At 31.8% G+C, this 21,602-nt stretch overlaps 2 protein-coding genes across 4 annotated transcripts in view; one reads left to right on the top strand and one right to left on the bottom strand.

Moving 5' to 3' along the window:
- LOC148627643 (synapsin-like) overlaps positions 1-17,076 on the top strand; it is a 96,039-nt gene extending 78,963 nt beyond the window's left edge. For all 3 annotated transcript variants that reach the window (XM_088576482.1, XM_088576501.1, XM_088576491.1), the window contains 4 exons: positions 10,631-10,733; positions 11,597-11,712; positions 12,224-12,568; positions 12,837-17,076. In XM_088576482.1, the coding sequence (XP_088432608.1) occupies positions 10,631-10,733; positions 11,597-11,712; positions 12,224-12,568; positions 12,837-12,972 (700 nt within the window). In that variant the 3' untranslated portion in view covers positions 12,973-17,076. The remainder of the gene's footprint in view (positions 1-10,630; positions 10,734-11,596; positions 11,713-12,223; positions 12,569-12,836) is intronic.
- Positions 17,077-20,591: 3,515 nt separating this feature from the next.
- On the bottom strand, positions 20,592-21,504 carry LOC148627642 (ADP-ribosylation factor-like protein 6). The gene has a single exon (XM_088576456.1). The coding sequence runs from the start codon at positions 21,366-21,368 to the stop codon at positions 20,799-20,801; it is 570 nt and encodes a 189-aa protein (XP_088432582.1). The 5' UTR covers positions 21,369-21,504; the 3' UTR covers positions 20,592-20,798.
- Positions 21,505-21,602: the final 98 nt, after the last annotated feature.

Here is a 21,602-nt window from a genome sequence, read left to right as displayed (position 1 = left end):
CAAATTAAAGTACTTTTACAGTATTTGTGGTTGTTAAATTGCAGTTACAGTGTGATATTTGATGTAGGGGAGTTGAATTTTTGATTTGTATCACTGGAAAAGAATTCCACTTGAGAGAAAATTATGTTTTTTTCTTTAAAAAGTACTTTTAACTTTGTCAGTAGCTTTATCTGTATTAACACTTAAGGAAATGATGTTTATCCTTCACACATCCCTTGACCCTTCCCTCTCAATATAAACACTTGACCCAGATAATGACATGGCAGTCCCACACGGACAACTAATTTTGACATGTTTTTCCCATGTAGAGTAAAACATACTTAGTAGTCTAGTGGTTGCTAATTTCACACCAATTTGAAATAATATTTGTTGAATAGAGTCATTCAGATTTCATTTTATCAATGTCACAACTACAATTGAATAGATCATGCTGTTCAACAAGGGCTGTCTTCATTTAATAACTTCATTCATATTTCTTATTATAAACTGTCACATGTGCAAAAAAATTATTTGTTGTGTTTTTTTTGTTGTAACAGATTTTTTCTTGAAGGACTACTGCTTCTTAACTCAATAATTCAGGTTATGATATTGCCCCCACTAGTGACTTAAAAGTGTCTTTTATGGCTTTGTGTTTAATCTTATTTTATTATATGAATATATGAATATATCTTATTTTTGATCTTAATATTATGAGAGAGAAGTAAATCTGGAATATAATCAAATATTGTCACAAAGAAAAGCAACTACATGTACTATGAAGAATTGCAGGCATATATTGTTACAGCACCATCATTTTATTAAATGGTATATAAGTCTAGGCTTGAAAACCTTTATTGAATACAGGTCTACTTAAGAATCACGCATCAAAGGTTGAGAAAGTATTGGAATTGGTCAAAGTTTAGTTGAATTCTGTTCAAAGGTATTTTCTACAGTCACCATAGAACTCTACCATTTTTCTTTATGCTAAAGATCATTAAGTATCATTCAATTGGTTCTCAAGTCCCTGATTGGACATACTTGATGTATAATATTTGACATATAACACCAGTTTGGACCCATCACCCATTGCATGATTTTTATGTGAAATTTTTAAAATGAAATAATACACGAAAAGCTATTTTCTCTTTGCTTTGATGTTTGCTTTAAGCTTTTATTGGCGTTACATAACTTAAAACATTGAAAAAAGTTGAATTAACTAATCATATAACCCTGTTTGAAGGTGTGGGGGTATATTGTTTTACCCTTGTCCATGCTCCTGTGTTTTCATCTGATAAAACTTTTTCTGTCACAGTTTTCTCAGCAACTACTCATTACAGCAACTTGAAATTTAGCACATTCTTCCTTTAGGTATGTCATATGTCATTTTTGGAAAAATTTGACAATGAATTCCTGTTTACAGAGGACTTCATTTATTTTTTTATTAATATTTTTAAAAGTTGAAATTTTGGTTACACTTTTCTCTGTAACCACTCATCACTGTGGCTTGAAATTTTAACACATTCTTCTTGAAGGTTTGCTATATGGTGGGATTCATTTTTGTTTACTCTAGACTTTGTTTATGTTTTTTTTATATCATGTTTGAAAGCAGTGGTATCACTAGTAAGCCATCACTCACAGATTCCTTGTTTGCTTAGCACAGTTGTCAATTATACCCCACACATCCGTCAGTCTGTCATTCTGTCATTCTGTCAGTTCATCTTCAGTTTTTCTTTCTTTTTTTTAAATTTTTTTTTACGCTTACAGATATTGACATAAAATTTTGTATATAAGTTCACCATGATAAGTTACAGGTCAAGTTTAACTGTTGCTCCGCTCCAATGATTTTTACGTAAAATATGGGCCTTGAACTTAGTGAAGTTCACAGAAATAACAGTTTTCCAGATTTTTTTATAAACGCTTGCAGATATTGACATGATTTTCAGTATATAAATTCATCATGATAAGTTACAGGACAATTTGTGTTTGGTTACACTTCGATGATTTGTATTGAAATTACAGCCAATGAACTTGGCTAAATTCACAGAAATAACTGTTTTTCTGACTCTTTTTTAGCTCATCTGGCCGAAGACCATGTGAGCTATTGCCATCACTTGGCATCCGTCGTCGTCTTTGTTGTCCATTAACAATTTTTCAGAAATCTTCTCTGAAACTACTGAGCGGAATCATATGAAACTTTGCACATATGTTCCTTAGGGTATCTTACACAATAATTGTGTTAAGATTTTTGATCCATCAAAAAACATGGCTACTGTTACAAAAATAGAACATGGGGGTCAGACTGTAATTTTTTGCATATATCTCCAAAACTGTTAGATTTAGCCAAATTCTGACAACATAAATGTGTTTGGCATGATGAGATCTATGTGTGGTTAAATTTTCATTGCAATCTGTTAAGCCATTTAGGAGTTATTGCCCCTTTTTAACGTTTTTTTTTGTTGCTATTTTTAATGTTATTTCTTTCAAAAATCTTCTCCTCTGACCTTACTTGACCAATTGGAGTCAAACTTGGTATGAATGTGCCTTCCGGTATCTGACTTCAAGGCTAAACCACCTGACTTCTTGCAAAACCTCTCCATTCAAATATGGTCCTTCTGGTCACGTCGTTACGGGAGATTTAACCACTATCGAAAACGAATCTCTGCATAATATCCTTTGTAAATGTCCCAAGAACTGTGAACCACGCTCCATAAATTGGAATTATAACTTTAAAGTTCTTACGGATGCCGTTGAGGACTATGCAAGAAAATGGATAAAACGAGAACAAGAAGACATTGATTCTCTGTCAGAGTGGTTAAAGGCCATGAGGTCTTTAATTATGAAACGAATGAAAGTTTTAAGTAGGTCAATGAGTGCCAAGGCTACATCAGTTTTTAAAGACCCCGATGTAGCAAAAACATTGTCTAATATACATGACCAATATGTTGTCGTTCCAGCAGACAAAGCCCAAAACAACATTGTTTTTGTCTGCAAAACGTTTTACATCCAATGTTTATTATCAGAGGTAGACATAGAAAATAATAGCAGTGATAAGACCTATACTGCTACCACACTCTCCAAAGAAGAGATTGTGGAAAACCATAAATCTGTACTATCCTGTTTTGGTCTTTCTACCAAGGACGATCATTGTTACCATCTATGTACTGGATTCCTAAACTCCACAAGAGTCCATACAAACAACATTTCATAGCTGGATCTGCAAAATGTACCACCAAACCTCTTTCAAAACTTTTAACTTCTATACTCACAACTGTCAAAGAGGGTCTGCAGTCCTACCACAACACTTGTTACTCCCGTGGTGGTATTAATTCAATGTGGATCCTGAAAAATTGAAAAGATCTTTTGGAGACAATCAGTTGAAGACTATTATCTGAATATAATATCATTAAAACTTACGATTTTTCAACACTGTATACTTCTATTCCCCATACTCAGTTCAATTCCGGACTTAAAAACATTATACATTGTTGTTTTTCCCAAAAAAATGGTACACCTAGATACAAATATATAGTTCTTGGTAGAGATTCCTCATACTTTGTAAGAAATAATTCCAAATCATCTTCCAAATATACAGAGTAAGATGTTTACAAAATGCTGGAATTTTTAATCGACAACATATTTGTCAAGTGTGGTGGACGTGTTTTTCAACAAACAGTCAGCATTCCAATGGGAACAAATTGTGCTCCTTTACTTGCTGACCTATTCCTTCACTCTTATGAGGCTGACTTTATAGCTGATCTGATCAGAAAGAAAGAATATCATTTGGCTAGATCCTTCAATCTCAGTTTCCTCTATATAGATGACGTATTATCTTTAAACAGTCCTAATTTCGGGGATTTGATACATCGCATCTACCCAAAAGAACTTGAGATAAAGGATACTACAGACACTGTGAAGTCAGCCTCTTATCTTGACCTACACTTAGAAATCGATGGTAAAGGAAAACTATTGACCAAACTTTACAACAAACATGATGACTTTTCACTCAAAATTGTCAACTTTCCTTTTATCTGTGGCAACATCCCTTCGGCACCTGCGTATTGAGTGTTCATATCACAACTCGTACGTTATGCCAGAGCTTGCCAAAACTACACAGACTTTTTGTATCGCACTAGAACTCTAACAAATAGGCTTCTGGAACAGGGTTATGTTGCTATAAGATTGAAGTCATCACTACAGAAGTTTTATGATCGTCATCATGAACTCATGGATCGTTATGGTGTATCCATCTTCACTATGAAAATTGATTTATTCGACGGGTCATAGTTTTCCTTTCCTCATTTGTCTACCCCGGACTTGACTTTATGAGCAACTCTGCGGGTGTTTCTAGAAAAGCAGAGGATGCTTACCGTACCGGTGCACCTGGTCCATGCTCCCAGTTTTCAGTGGAGTCCGAGTGGCTCATTTGCTTTTGTATGTATGATTTTAGTTACTTTATGTTCTTTGTTGTGCATGTCTCTTTTCCATGTCTGGTCTTTGTCCCTGGATTACATTCTTTTGATTACCGCTATAACCTTGGTTCCCTTGATTACTCTTGCACAAAACTTATGCTTAGATTTTTGATCCGTCAAAATGCCATTACTAAAAATAGAACAAAGGGGTCAGACTGTAGATTTTCAATTATATATCTCCAAAACCGTTAGGTTTAGCCAAATTTTGACATAGTAAAAATGTTCAGCATGATGAGATCTATCTGGTCAAATTTTCATTTTTATCTGTTAAACCATGTAATGATACTTACAAAAAGTCCTACCAAAGTCTTCTTGAGTCAAAGTTGTTCAACTTCTTGTTAAATTTATCGCCATTGAAAGATAAAATTTAACCAGGTGAGTGATTCAGGCTCCTGGCAGCCTCTTGTTTCCAAACGCTTGCAGATTATGACATGATTTTTGGTATATAAGTTCACCATGATAAGTTACATGTCAAGTGTACGTTTTGTTCCTCTATGATGATATTATGGAATAGTTAAAACTTAAAGAAATCACAGTCTGGAGTTTGACTCTACCATTCTGAGTAACCTAATTTAGTTAGAAGATGAAGAAAAATCATTTTCAAAACTTTAATTTTATTTTGTTGCAATCTTTTCTATTTCCTGAAAAAAACACTCTTAATTCCTTTTTTTATTGGGTCCTTCTACATGTATTTCTCTTACGAACAAATTTACTTGAATATCCAGCATGGGAAGGTGTGGGGTATGTTAGCGCACTCACTAAGGTACTTTAATTTTTTAATGAATCTTGTGCTTGTGAAATAGTAAGTATTGAAGTAAGTTAACCGTATTGCAATTCAGAAAAGATCCTCAAGTTACTTACCTGCTCAGTAGTCAGATTTGACTGTGACTGATTTTTTACTGAAATATATAATGTCACAAAATTACTCCTAAAAGACTATGGCTTCATTCTATACATTGCACACTGCAAGGTATTAACCTGAAATTTTGGCTTGGTTGCCCACAGCTTAAATTTTGATATCCAATTATTTACAATCACAGTAGAAATTTAAGTAGACCACACCAAATTTTAGGGACTATTGGGAAGGTGGCCCCTGCATATTGTAAAAGTTTTTAAATCACTATGCTGTATTTGATTTTTATTTCAATATTTTGGGTTTTCTTTCAAACAATTTGTTTTGGGATTTAGATTTCCACATGTTTTTTGTTCAAAAACTACTGAATAGAGGTTATTCCTTGAAAAAGATCAAAATATGCAATATTTATGTTAGGTTTTTTTTTTTTATAATAGGACTGTTGCTGATATTGATAAAAAGAATCATGGTGTTTTTGAGTTCATTCCAAACACAGCAATGTTATAATACATATGGAAAAAAAAACCATTTGAAATCTAACTGTATCACATGTTTTAAAGGTTTTTTTTTATAAATCTATTTTAAACTGCGTAGAGTTACTTCCCTTAACAAATTGTAACCCATAACATATTTTGTTTATAGTATTACAATATTACATATCTTGGTCACAAAACAAACTTGTTCACATTTTCAACTTAAATAGTTTAATCTGAGTCTCATAAATTCATCATAAAAATTACTGAGAGATTTAATCGTAGATAATAATCCGATCTGTTTCCAGTGTCGATACATTTGTTGTTTGAGACATTTATGAGTTTTATACATGCACAAGATTGTAATCGCTTGGGAATTAGTCACACCCATGAATCCTGTATCATTTACTTACAAAGATTCTTTACAGGATTAGATATTATACATTGAAACCCAGCATTAGAAATGAAAGGGCTGGAATCTGCAGCTTTGATTATTCGTCTTTATTTATCACTTGGTTCATGTATTTAATGCAACCGGACATAGAGTAGTATGAAAGAATTGGAAAGTAACTTAAATGTTCTTTAGGATAGAATAGGCTGGTATATTGGGTGTAATCAGAGGCATAGACAGAGTCTATGCTTCTGAAATTTCCTTTTTACACCCTGTCACATGAATTGGCGAGGTATAATGTGATTATCCTCTGAAAAATTGCATGTATGTCTGTCCATTCTGAGACGGTTTCCAGATGATAACTTGAGAATAGATCAATAAATTTTTTTCCTGAACTTTGCACATTTGTTTAGTACTATAGTATAAAATACAGCTTGCATTTGATTTTTAGCAAAATCAAAATGTAGTTTTCAAGTTGAGCCAGTTTGAACATTTTGCCATCCTCCGTTTGCCTCATTACATGGTGGGGTTTCACTTAATGTTCCATTAATGCCTTATTACTGTAAATTTTGCTTTTCATCTTTTTTTGCTGCATACACACAGGAAAACACAATATTTTCTAAAGAAAAGTTGAAAATGCTTATAACATATTCATTTGAGAGCCAGGTTTACTATGGAAATTACAGCGGTCCTTCTGATATGGTATTTATAGTCTAGCAAATACTTAGAATCTTACAACATGGCCCAGACTGAGTTTGTTGTGACATTTCATGTTGACATAAACTTCTACTTTGATCCTCACATAAATTTGTTGGCTGATTTCCTATATTCTCCTATGACATTTTTGCAATATATGGATACATCACCACGGTAGGACAAGGAAACACTATATCTAAACTTTCTCATGCATTCTCCTCCTTGAATATCATTAAATTGACAGATAGCAACTTATTGACCTATTGTCAATAACCTTATGATGAAAAGGAAATTGGATGTAAAATTTAAATCATGAAACTTACATTTATATGGCAATACTGATGTTAAAAATATTTACTTACTTTTTTCTTTTGGTAATTTTGTTAGTTTATTTCATACATCATATTTTTTTTTCTTAAATCAAAATGTTCATTTACCATGTTTTTAAGTAAAACAATTCAATCAAGGGTATTATAGGTAAAAGCAAATGGGAATGATATTTGTGGTTGTATTGATGTCTTTTGTGGCATTGGTAAGACAAGAACAACTTTGTTAATTTCATTTCTCAAATTTTACATTGATAAGAAAATAAAAATACTTTTTAAAAAAAAGATACAGTTGTCAATGCAGGTATTATACTTTATTGTTATGCAGGAAATTTCAACAAGGTGCATATTTTAGGTTATTATAGAGATTGGTTTGTTTTACAACTATGAAAAAATTATTTTTTAAGTACACTGTATTTTCTTCTCTTTGTAATATAAATGTAATACCTGTGTATAAGCAGCTACTTTTAGCTCACCTGGCTGTAAAAAAATTGGGGCTGGCCCTTTTTAGTAGAGAACAGGCTGGGATGAGAATCTACAAATTAATGTGATGTGGCCTTATGGCCACTGAAACAGATTTGTTTGTTGTTTTTCACCCATTCAGCTTTGAAAATTCTCTTCTCTAAAATCATGCAACAAAATTTAAGTAAAGTTGGCATAATTGTTCCTCACACAGGCAAATATTTTTCACATGAAATTTTTTAATCGAGCTTCACATGAAATTCATATGAAATTAACATGATTTTCATGTGAAATTGACTAAGCATGAATTTCATGTGAACATTTCGTGTGAATTTCATGTGAAGGCTCCATTCACCTGAATTTTATGTGAACTCTGTCACTTAGTTTATTTGCTCAATTCAGGTGAAAATCATGTGAAATAATTTTGCCTGTGTAGGTTATCTTGCACAAACCGATTGTTAAATTTTTTTGAAATATTAAAAAACATGGTTGCCATTACTAAAAATAGAACATAGGGGTCAAAGTACAATTTTTTGCAAATAACACAAAAACAGTTGAATTTAAAGAATTCTGTCATGGGTTATGTTGTTCACCATCAGAAGATGGATATGTGCTGAAATTTTCTAAATGATTAGTCACACAATGTAGAAGTTACAGCCCCTGAAACAAATTTTTTGTTGTTTTTCACATGTACAACTTTGAAAATCTTCTCTGAAACCGTGTTACAAAATTTAAGTAAAGTTGGCATTTATTCCTAAGGGTATCCTGCACAAACTGATCGTTCAAAATTTTCATTTGTTTAAAACAATGGCTGTTGTTACTAAAAATGGAACATAGGGATCAAAATACAGTTTTTTGTAAATAACTAAAAATAGTTGAGTTAAGCAAGATTCTGACAGAGTAATATTGTTCACCATCAGAAAATTGACTAATGCCTTAATTTTCAATATGATTTGTCGCTCAATGTAGGAGTTAAGGCCCTTAAAATAGTTTTTTTTTTAATGTTTTTTACAAGTTCAACTTTGAAAATCTTCTCTGAAACCATACTACAAAATTTAATTAAAGCTGGCGCAGCCTTTTGGTATCCTGCACAAACTGATTGTTTAAAGTTTTTCATCAGTTGAAAAACATGGCTGTCATTACTGAAAGTAGAACATAGGGGTCAAAATGGGTTTCTTCTGCAATTTTTTCTGCACCTGTAGAAGAAAAATGAAGATGAAAGCTTTATAAGATAAACATGATATTATGAGTTGACTGGCATTATTGAAATTTTTTGTAAGTTGACCATTGTCAAAATGGCTGCCAATTTGCGGCCATTTTTACCAGTTGCTAGGATTCCAATGATTTTTGGTTTCTGTAGGAAATATGGTATTCTAAGTTGAATGGTGATGACGAAAATTTGTTCTGGGAGACCATTTTCAAAATGGCTGCCACTTTTCTGCTAATTTGTTCACTTGCTTTAATTTTAATGATATTTTGTTTATATAGTAAACATGGTCTTCTGAATTGAAGTGAAGGTGAAAATGTTGTGTATCCATGATTTAACTTCATTTTATGTTTTTCTTCATCAAATGTATAGTGGGTTAATGCCCCCTCGAACCTGGTAGGATATCAGGGCATAAGGGGACTCCTGCCCAAATTTTTCCAGTGGTTCTAAAAACACTTTGAAGGCACTTTCAACATTTTACAGTGCCTTAAGTAGTCAGTTGAACTTACAGCATTCATCAGGAGATGCTGTTTTTCAGCAAAGCATGATATCATTACTCACTTAGTTAATAGGGCATGGTTTGCCAGATGAGCAATTCAGATTCTTTTAGACCCTGCTGTTTTAACCTCTCCCCCCACAAGATGCTGTGAGGTATTATGTGATACCCTCCAAATAATTGCATGTCTGTCTGGCCATCCCAGTGTCCACAATTTCCAGATGATGACTTCAGAACTTCTCAAGGAATTTTTTTAAACTAAGCACAGTTGTTTAGTACCATTAGTTACAGAATTAGTTCAATTTTCAGCAAATTCAAAAACATGCCATTTATGAGTTAGGTTTATTAATATTTTGCCATCCCCATTTTTTTTCACTATTTCGTGAGAGGGTATGATTTAGTCCTCCATTATGGCCCTAAGTTTTTCTGAGGTGCACTTTACAAATTAATATGAAATATTTTATATGAACTTTCTGTGATTATATACCTTGTATGTTCACAATATACCCTACATTAATAATCAGCTATATTTATCATGATTCCAACATCATTCATTTCATTGAATGTTCTTAGACTCAATAACTACAAATATTTGTCATATAAAGAATGATTGTCTGATAAAGAATCAGGCAAACTGAAAACAAAATCTTAATCTGCATGTCAAAAACCAACCAATCTGACAATATATTCAACAAAAGTTTTTACTATTTGAAATGATGACAATTTGATCTCTTTGACTGGAGTCAATGGAAAAATTTCATTTTTAGATAATTGAGGTTTTTGACAGAGTTATCTGTCCTTGAAATGTTCATTTTCAGTACATTTCAATGAAGTGGCTTGTTATTTCATATCGTGATTTATCATTTGCCTGATACTTACAGAGACTGACTCTATGGTATTTACAATATTCAAATTCCCACCAGATCCATTTCTAGACTAATGCTGATAAACTTTGTTGACTGTTTAATACTATGCCATTTTATATGAAATTTTGATAAATGTCATATTTTGCTCTTAGGCTTTTATTTACCTGTTACAAAATTTGAACACTAACACGTACAAATAAAAGCATCGGAACAAAACTGAACATTTATTCGTTAAATGAAATTCCACAACGTGGTGGTTCCTAGTGCTGATTATTTTCAAATTTTCAAAGTTTTGATGTATCCAATTATATTGATGGCTTGCCACATTTATACATGTTGATGAACCATGCCTTTTGTCTTCTTAACTTAAACAAACTGTAACAATTTTTTCTTTTTTTTTTTTTTTTTTTAGATTCAAGTTATGGGTAGATGAGTGCAGTCAGATATTTGGTGGATTAGATATCATGTCAGTGGAAGCTGTTCAGGGTAAAGATGGAAAAGAATATATAATAGAAGTAAGAATAATTCATCTATTACCATGACCATTACACCGTAATAATAATCAGACTGAAGTCTTCAAAGTCGCTGTTCTTCAAATATTCTTTGCCATTTGGGCTCTCTCAACATCCGAAGTGGCATGAATGCAATATGATCAAAAATTGGGTTACTTCCACTAGAATCTTGGTTCCCTTTACATGATTACTCTTTTGTAACCATGATGTGTGAGTAATGTTTTTGTTCCACAAGTTTCTCTCGAATTTTTTGCAATCTTTGGAAACTGGGTAATGTTCAATGCTAACCAATCATTTTATCTTTTAACATATTTAATGTAAACTTCCCATTCTCATGGAGCAAAAAACACACGTAAAACACATGTTTATGATATTTAAAAGGTACATTTTGATCTCGTATGAAGCTATGACGGTAAACACGGCAGCAGTCAGCAGCTTCATGTAGAGTAGTAATATATAATTATGCAAATCATATGCAAATATAAAGTACTGGAATAACAAGAGCAATTTTATGGTCTTGAAGTCACTAACAATATTGTGAAACCATTAAATTGATACTTATATATTTTTGTTCACATGCTGAAATAGCAATATCAGGTCCTCATCTGACTCCTACATAAAGCAGATTGTTAACTATATTGACTTAGGGTTATAACATAATATAAAGAACAAAGTATAGTTAAAGTGCAGAAAAAAAATTGATATTACGACAGAAATCTTTTTTTTTTACACTTAACAAGATTTCTAGTCAGTTTATTATACACTTGCTACAAAATTGTTTTTGTCATCTGTTTCTATGTTAGATCTCCTTCAAACATCTCATTTAATGTATACTAAAATTAATGAAGAGTGCTAACTATTTTCAGGTCAATGACTCTTCAATGAATTTACTTGGGGAAAGTCAGGAGGAAGACAGAAGAAACATTGCAGAGCTTGTAATTACAAGGATGCAACAATGTCTACAACCAGTTCAGACCATCAGGTACAACAGTTTATATATAAAAAAAACTTTGAATGGGGAAAGTGATTATTGTCACAAAATTTTAAAATTCATTTCTATGTTCCAAAGAAAAAGGATTAACTGCATATTCTTTTAGAAAATAATAGTTAGTAGTAAGTTAAGGCAAGTTATCCCAAATGAGCTGTTTAGGTCAAGTTAATATAAATGACAATGTTGAAAGATCTTTTGAAATAGTGTATATGCCCCTTGAAGTCTCCTTTTAAAAGATGTTTGTTAAGTTTGAAATGTGAAATGATTGTTTGAGTGAGGTACTTCCAATGTATTCCTTCATGTTTTTAGATGAAAGCATTACCAGCTAAAGGGAAGTGTCTCATTACATGGTTCTTCGCTACTTCACTGGCTTTACATGTTAATTTAAACATAGGTACTTAAGTGAATAAAATTACTGTATTATCTTCATCACTTTAAATTTTAAAAGATATTGTTATAATATAATTATCCTCATTAATAATTAAGAACTTTTGTTTTATAGTCGAACTACCAGTTTGCACTATGGAATGAATGGTACAAAAAATGAACCTTCGAACCCACCTGCCAGGCCTCCCTTACCAGCGCAGGGTCAACAACCTCAAGGTCAACAGAGGTCACATCAAAGTCAGCCATTACCAAGGCAACAAAGTCAGCCAGCTCAGCCTCATCAACCATCTCAACAACAAATGCAACGTCAACAAGGCCAAACTCATCAACAACAAAGCTCACAAGGTCATCCTGGTCAGCATGGTGCATCCATGAACCAAAGACAAGCCCATCCACAGCATCAACAGCAACAACAAAGACCCATGCCACATCAACAGCAACATTCAAATAGACCTGATGGGTATGTTTAAGTACATTTTTAGGACAGATATCAAATTGCTAAATATTATTTCAAGAGTTTCAGTAGGTGATCATTATTCTGTGTTGAAATTCCTCTGAGGGAGAAATTCCTAAGAATTCAGAGTTATTAATGAATGAATCTTTTTCATACATCTGGAAAATATCTTTTTAACTGTTTACTGTGAATCTTCCCATATTGGTGACGAGTACTTGTTGTGGTTATTTTGGAGTTTGAAGGAGTAAGATCATATGTTATTTTATGTCTTTAGGGCACCAGCAGGAGCCAGGCCACCCCCATTAGGTGTAGGAGCACCAACAATGGGACAGTCAGCAGACTACCCAGAAGGTGAAGATACCATGAAAAACCTTAGAAAAACATTTGCTGGAATATTTGGAGACATGTAGAAATAGGACTTTGCTGTATTGACCATTCATATTATTCTTTACTTAAGTTATGAACATTTTCTGTTAGTCACATATGATTTGTGTTGATAGTCTCAATGTAACTCAGCTTTTGACTAATATAATGCAGGTGCTATATGAAAAGTATCTAGTGTATGTGAATCTGAATTTCAGTAGAATGAAAGAACTTAATATAAGTGTAGCTATAAGTACAAAGTCAGTGATCAAGTAAATTAGGAAGTAAAATTACCATTTTCTCTGTGTATGACATTTACACTTTAAAAATTCTATGATGTATACTTCACTAGGGAAATTAATTTTTTTTCTTTTTAAATGAAATCATATATATGTATATACCTAGTAGATCTTTTAGATATTATATATAGATTGATTTTTGTTGCAAACAGTTATTTATATAGATAACTAATTTGTTATGTGCTGAATTGTACAGGCATGAATTGGTAGTTTAGGTTACGACCTTGAGAATGACATTCATCTGAAGTTTACTATGTCAACTAAGGTCACGATTTCACATTTATAGGTGGAGTTAACTTTCTAATCATATTTTTTGTACTTGATAGTTATTGGCTGTTGAAGTGTCTACATCAATTGTACTGTTTTAACATGTATTGTATTGTTCGGTTACATATAGGTGTTGAAAATGTTCATGAGAAACAAGTTGATGCTTTTATTATGTAATACAGTACCTGAACCAATCGGTGCAACTAAAATTGTGATCGGTTTCTAATCAGTTATTGATCCCTCAAACCGATCTATTAAAATGGTGATCACATCACATTACCACTGAGCAATCAATATAATTTATGGATTCCGTTGTTTCATTTGTCAATATTTACATGTATTTACATAATGTAATAGATTCAAATATCAACTAATTACTTTAAATTTACATTTGTTTTAAATTTAACAAAAAAATATGTATACATGGATTTGATATCTTAAAATGAGGGTAAATTCAATATGGTAGTCTATTGGATTCGTTCCAGTGGAAATTCTTAAATTTACATGAACTGATCAGCTGTTATTTTACATGACAGAACTGCTGTCAGATGGGTCATCAGTTATTGATCCGTCATCAATCAATCAGTCAGCTGACATCGATCCGTCAAATAGTTGCATGAATCGGTTCAGGGACTGTGTCATATATCAAAGCAGGTAACTAATAACTATTGTAAGGAATATTATGATTGGTCAGTAGCATTGGTGCTGACCAATACTCTGCTGCAATACATAACCATCTATGGTCCATATTGTACACATTGCATAGTAATAGAAGTTATAGATAGAACACTTTAGGTTACATCCAACAATTGTGCTAATAATCATGTTTTCTAACACCATTGTATTTGTAATAGGCCGTGATGGAAGCCTTTTTGCTTAGATGTTAGCAATACTTCCAATTATCAAAAGTCCTATTGTAATTACTTCTTAATTGTTTTAATTTTCAATACATTCCTATTTAATGTGCTGATGGTACAGGTGCCTCTGATACATGTTCTCTATATGTCCTGTATGGGTAGAAACATGTGCCTGTGGCTGATGGCTTAAATATTATTTATAGGTGTAAGTTTTCCTTGGATCCATGAATGTATCTTTACTTACTCAAGAGAGTCTCAATGTCCATCTTTTGAATTACTAGATTATTGCAAATAGCAGAAATGTCTTTTCATCTCAACAGAATACTTGTAAAGATGTTTATTGAAAAACATGTTCCTGGTTTTGTTTTAAAGTTTATCACTTAATATCTTAGATGTACAAGCTTTTATACTTGACGTCAGCTCAGCTACAACCATCAAAATTTAATTTTAAAAGGCTAATTAACATGCTTAGCCACCTGTGTTTTATATGTGAATTTTATATGACAGAATTGAAATAATGAAATAATATCTCCCTATGAAGTCAATCATCCGAATCTGTCGAGTTCTAAATTTGAATGGCAATATTTACATTGTCAAATTTGCCCATTTTCTTTTGGATTGGTTGCGACGGAGATGTTTATTTTATGTGGTTTGTCTAAAGACCAATGGTTCCAGCATGCACTTTGATACCTTCCAACTTCTCGGATGTAATACCTGTTTGTCACATACGAATCCGATTTGGCAGGAAAACTGACGGTTTTCACTGGAGATTTCTGAAATATTACGAACATTGTTTGTCAACAAATAGGTCCCATAAGGATTAAAGTGCAGAAAGATCCAGTGAGTACCACTCACTGTAAGACATAGGCCAACTAATACTAGTTGTAAGAAAGACAAATCTAGTTCCTAATCGCAAATATTACAAAAATAGAAATTCAAAATAATATCAAGCAACATCTGATGTCGAGTATAGAAAACTACTAGGATCAATTTACTTTTTTAAAATATATGGAAAACCAAAATGCTTTGTATTTTGCAATTAATGTATTTCACTTAAAAAATCTTAAATGTACAAGCTTTTGAGAACTACTTGGACCAATTGACTTTAAAAAAATATACATGGACAATTGAAATGTGAGTGAGAGTAAAAAGAACTTTTGCAAATGGGACACTAGCATGCAAGTAATTATTACTTTAAACAAGATGATTATCAGAAGGTATAGCTAATCATTATAATGGTCTTTTGTTAACACCTATTTTTTTTCCTATATAGATTGTGACACTGAAGTTTTTTTTTAAATACTTGATCTCAACTGCAATAGCAACTTTCATGATATTGTTTTTTTGTTTTTGTCCACTTTTTTTGTATGAATTTTTGTATTTAGTTTACATATGTGAATGTGATCAGTTAAACTGTTCTTGTTATGTTTTCATACTATCTAATTGTCACTCTTGTAACAATACTCATAGTATACTCATAGTGGTAATTACTGTTACAAGAGTGGGTCCAGGATTTCTGGTTAGGGGCAATGTCAATAGAATTAAAGGCAAAGCAAAGTGAGGTAGGAAAATTTGTGGGGAGAATTAAATTTGTAATAAATCAAGATTTTATGCAAACTTTTTTTCTCCATTTTAAGGGGCACTTGTGTCCCGTAAGCCTTTCCCTGGATCCACCCCTCTCTTAATAGTAAATAAGTTTATTAAGCTGGATCAAACACTTTGCAACTGTCAGGTCATTGCTGTTCATAAACTCATAATATTTTGCTCAGTTACCAGAAACTAGAATTTAAAAAAAGATTGGACAAATTCAAAAGTTCATCTGATCTATGACTTCAAATTTCAATGTTTTGAAATCACTTTTGTGATTCTGTAGGCTTTTTGGTAGCAGCTGCCTTTGAAACCTAAAGGACAACACATTTTGATCTTATCTCTTATCTTTTTAAAATTTGTGTCTACTATGATAATTATTCCATTCAGTCTTTGCATGTAGGATCTCTAGTCTTTTCTGATGACCATTCTTTCATGGTTGTGAAAACAAATTAAAAGAATCTTAAAACAGTTATATCAACCAAAAGATTAATGAGTTGTTATTAGATCCTACATGGGGTAAATGCAGTTGCATATTACATCTTTATTTCAAACATGTAATGGAAAAACTTTGATTTTCGATTTGTCTTTAATATACAAGGGGAGATAACTCAAGTACTTTAAATGTTAATTTAATAAGTGCAAGTATAAAAAAGTAGAGTACATGTATAACAATGTGTGTTTATGATAGAAAACATAAAAAATGATTTATTTTGCTTCAGTTACCTCTAAAGTAAAATACCTTTTCCTTATTTTTAGTCGTTCAGAAGCAAAAACAATGAAACAGGAAAAAGTCAAATTGGATTAGACAACTTGTTATAGAGCAGCATTTGTTATGTGACACTTACTCATAATCTTTAAGGTGTTTAGTTCAGTAATACAGACGACATATATACAAACCCTTCAATGATTATGTCAGGCCTAGTATGAATATTACAAGTATATTGCCTTCAGTTTATATTGTATGGTTAAGTTAACTTAACACATTCAAAGTTGAGAAAGTTGTGTGGTCTTGTTATATAATGATTTGATCTGTTGTTGTCAGCTTGTTTTTGTTAATATTACTTTATTATTATGAACAGTGCAATCTAGTCAATAGTGGAATAAATTCATTCAGTAAAATAAATGGATTTGAAACTTAGTCATTTGTTATGTATGTATATAATTGCCACTTAACATATTTACTATTGACATCGGTGTTGTAAGTTCAGAAAATATTGCTATGATTTTATTATTGTTAAAAATGTTAAATTGTAATAGCAGAAAATAAGAGCTTCCATGTTTAACCTTTTTAAAACAGAAGAGAAGTTTCTCAATATTGCAAAATAATATTGCAATAAATGTTTTTTGTCCAAAATGACAAAAATTGCAATAATAAATGAAAACTGTTAAATTGTAATAGCAGAAAATAAAAGCTTCCATGTTTAAGTTTTTAACACCAAAGCAAAGTTTCGAAATATTGCAAAATAATTTTCAATACCGGTAAATGTTTTTTTTGCCCAAAATGACAAATATTGCTATAATAAATAAGTGCAATAACTGTTGAATGTAAAGTATATGCTGAAGAATGTCTATTTATTATCATTTTATACAGGGAGATTTATCAAAAAGTGAGCTTCTGGTTAATCAGGTTACATGTACTTTTATATGATTTTTTGCTAGTTTTTCCTCACTATAAGCAATACGTACAGTCGAAATTAGTCTATAGATACTCCTAATGATACCACAGTTTCTGTTTAGTCTGACACTTCACCAGTATAGTGTCCCGTTACTAATACCTTACAATACTATAGCTGCAAACATTTCACAAGACTGTTACAGACATGGGTTCACAGGGGAGTGGACCCTGCATAAGGCCACATAATTGGGAAAAAAAATTTATCATGAGTTTCTAGAAAAGCAGAGAATGCTTACCCTACTGGTGCACCTGGTCCATGCTCCCAGTTTTTAGTGGAGTCCGAGTTGCTCATTTACTTTTGTTACTTTGTATTATTTTAGTTACTTTATGTTCTTTGTACTGTGGTTGTTTTCCATGTCTGGTCTTTGTCTCTGGTTTACATTCTTTTGATTTCTGCTAGAATCTTGGTTCCTTTGATTACTCCTTCACAAATTCTACAGCCCAGTTTGTGTATAAATGTGTTATTTCTTTACTGTGGATGAAAATAAGTTCAATTAGATTACCTGTATATACATGCACTAGAACTGATAATCAATTTGTGCGTCATAAAATATTCTTCCAGTGTTGCTATGGGATATCAATACCCTCCGTTGAGAATAATTGATGTTGTTAATTAAATTATCACATCAAAATTTTACATACAGACCATAATTTAATTTCATGTTCTTTTGATTATTTAAATCATGAAGAAATAAACAGCTGAGCTTGAAAGCATATAAATCCATTGAATGAAAAGTTGTAGTTCTCTTAGTTATACAAATGTAGTTGTGATTTACCCCTAAACATGTACCAAAACAAATGTGAAAACTAGTAGATCCAGTTTTTTTTGTACTCAGAATTAGATATCTTACAGTATGGGTCAATACATGTATTTAATGAATATCACAGAAAAAAATCCATAGAACAAAGAGACAACCACCTGTGAACTAAAGACAATGATGACATTTCATCAACAAGAAATAAATGAACCAAAAATACACAACAGGACAGATTTCAATACACAGCAGAAGTCACACTGAATAGAGATCTAAATGGACCTTCAATCACACTTAAAATTTTAAATTGTGGAAATAAAAAACACCCAAAACTATGGCATGCCAAAGTGGACAAAAATGAGCATTTTCTAATATTAAAAAATGATTTTTTAATATTACAAATTGGATTTCTTATATCACAAAACACTTTTAATATTAAAAAATGATGATTTTTTCAATATTAAAAATTCAATTGAATTTCTAGTGTTAAAAAAACTATTTTTGAATATTAGAAATTGATTTTCTAATATTAGAAAATGGATTTGTCGTATTCCATGACGATTTTTTAATATTAGAAAATCATTTTGTTATATTAAAAAATGTGACTGATTTTCTAATGTTACAAATTCATTTTCTAATACATGAATTACAAATTCATTTTCTAATATTACAAATTCAATTTGTAATATTACAAAATGTGTGATATTTTATAATATTACTAAATCAGGAATTTGTAATATTAGAAAACAAATTTTTAATATTACAAATTGAATTTCTAATATTAAAAAATCTTTTCTCATATTAAAAAAAATGATTTTGTAATATTAGAAATTCATTTTCTAATATTACAAAATATTGATTTTTGTCCACTTTGGCTTGCCATACAAAACATCGTTTTACCAGGCAGTAAACATGGTAAAAACATACATGTTACTATGGATTTGCAATGGAATTCAGAATTAACTTTCAAATTCTTTCGCAGTTGTATACCTACATTTTTGTAGGTGCATACATTTTGTACATGTACATTCCATGAACCAAAATTCCAGTACCATATTCTTAAATCAGTTTGATTCTATGGTGTACAATGTACGCTATACAGATGTTGATGCCACTACAAACCAGACATCATTACATTGCTATGTGTAATTTAAAAAAAAATGGAAAATAATAATACCCATTTTTAATTAGAAAACCAACACCTAACTGGTATACCTTGCAATCAATAACAGAATACATGTAGTTCTATTGACTACCGGTATGGTAAGGTCTCAGGTATGATGGAAATTTGAAAGTTAATATACAGTGTACATTGTGTAGAATATGGTTGACTGAATAAGAAAATTTGATTTATAAGCCATAAGTTGCATTAATACAGAAAGACATCAATGATAATATCACGGTAAGCCCAACAGGGTGAGATGTGATGTATTGTCAACAACATCATAACTGGCATGATTCTGTTTATAAACACGTGTACATTGTAGGTGGCATCATAGTTAATTTAATGTTACACTGTCAAATTGAAATTGCTGTTATTTTTTAATATCACCACAGGCACTTGGGGTACAGATGGTTTCAACCCCCACCCCTATTTTTACTTGAGAACCAAAATTTCCTTCTGCTATGTTCATTTGATTTAAAGCATATTTTTGTCCGTTTCTGGGCCAATTCATTGAAAATATCACAGAGAACAATGTTAGAAACTTAATTTTGGGTCAACATAGACCCATCATAATTTTATGTAGACCGCACCGTACATTTCAAAGGAAATAAAGCCAATTTCATCACAGACCTGCTTGATTTTATATAGGCTCGGTCCATACCATAGGTCTACTGCTAATTTCTTTCACCGAGAGAAATGAATAATATCACTATTTTAAAAAAAATTGATTCTGGTAGTAGTAATAAATACTGTACAAAATCAGAGTCACATTGTGACATCTAAATGCTAAAGAAATAGTGAAATAAATGAAACAAACTAATGATGTTTAACAGCTTTTTGGATTTATATGAAATACATGATGCACAACAAAATATTCATGAAATACATGCTGTACAATCTAGCTCCTAAATAATTTTGTAGACCTATCATACATGTATTTAGGTATAATGTCAGATAATAGAGGTAAGATCTTGACAAGGTATCATAATTTAAATACATGTCAAATTTACAATGTATGTATGTGCTTGTCCCATACAAATTGTACAAAGTGTAAGGTGTAACAGGAAATTAAAATTTTATTTTTGAACATTAGTGCATGTACCTGAAGAAATGATGAACACAGATCTTGAAAATTAACAAAAAAGATCGTTTGAGCACAACCAATAATGATTAACCTTGCATGTACAAAATGTACATGCACATGTATGTTTGATAGTGTACATGAATTAGTATGTCAATCACCTAGATATTCTTGGCATATGCTTTTACTTTTTCTCATTTAATTGATTCTTTATTTGATCACTAATCCAATCCAGTCCTTCTGCTAAACCTTCACCAGTCAAAGCATTACTTGCACATATATGCCATGCTTTTCCATCAACTTTTTCAAGCTCGAGTAGACTTGACACTTTAACACTGGACATAGCTTCTCGTGAATCCATCTTGTTTGCAAAAAAGAGTACAGGAATTCTCTTTCGTACTATCAAGTCATGTTTAAGCAAAAGTTGAAGTTCATCTTTTGCAACTGCCATCCTGAGCTTGTCACTACTGTCTATCACAAAGATGATTCCTTGGCATTCATTATAGTAATGTTCCCATAGATTTCTGTATCTTCCTTGACCAGACATATCAAATGCTGTAATTGATAGGTTGCTACTGTTGAATTTCTCAACGGTGAATCCAATAGTTGGGACAATGTCGTGCGACTGATGCTCTTTTGGTTTCAGGTGGTTAATGATGGTTGTTTTACCACTGTTGTCGAGACCAACCACAAGAATATTTGCATCTTTCTTCTTCAAACCAAGCCATTTTGCGAATCTGTCTAGTAATCCCATTTTATGTCGTTTAGACTTTGGTATGTGAAAAGGGCAGATATTTAGTTCGGCTATAAATGAGTTTCTGTACGTTGAATGATGGTTTTATAACATCAAATAATTTCCATCATTTTGTTGTCCATTCACAGAGGAAAATTCCACAAATAAGAATTCGAGAACAAATGCGACTGAACACATAAAAAGTAAAACTTAAAAAATGCGTATCCCCCTCTTCCTGTTACTACTGTAAACAAT

The sequence above is a fragment of the Perna viridis genome, chromosome 1 (genome assembly GCF_037379345.1).
Source record: "Perna viridis isolate PV_CMFRI_1.1 ecotype Kerala chromosome 1, ASM3737934v1, whole genome shotgun sequence".
NCBI classification, from domain to species: Eukaryota; Metazoa; Mollusca; class Bivalvia; order Mytilida; family Mytilidae; genus Perna; species Perna viridis.
This window is presented reverse-complemented; position numbering and strand designations above follow the sequence as displayed.

What these genes read in the sequence shown, in the direction of transcription:
- LOC148627642 (XM_088576456.1), bottom strand. Translation starts at nt 21,368, where the DNA reads ATGGGATTACTAGACAGATTCGCAAAATGGCTTGGTTTGAAGAAGAAA.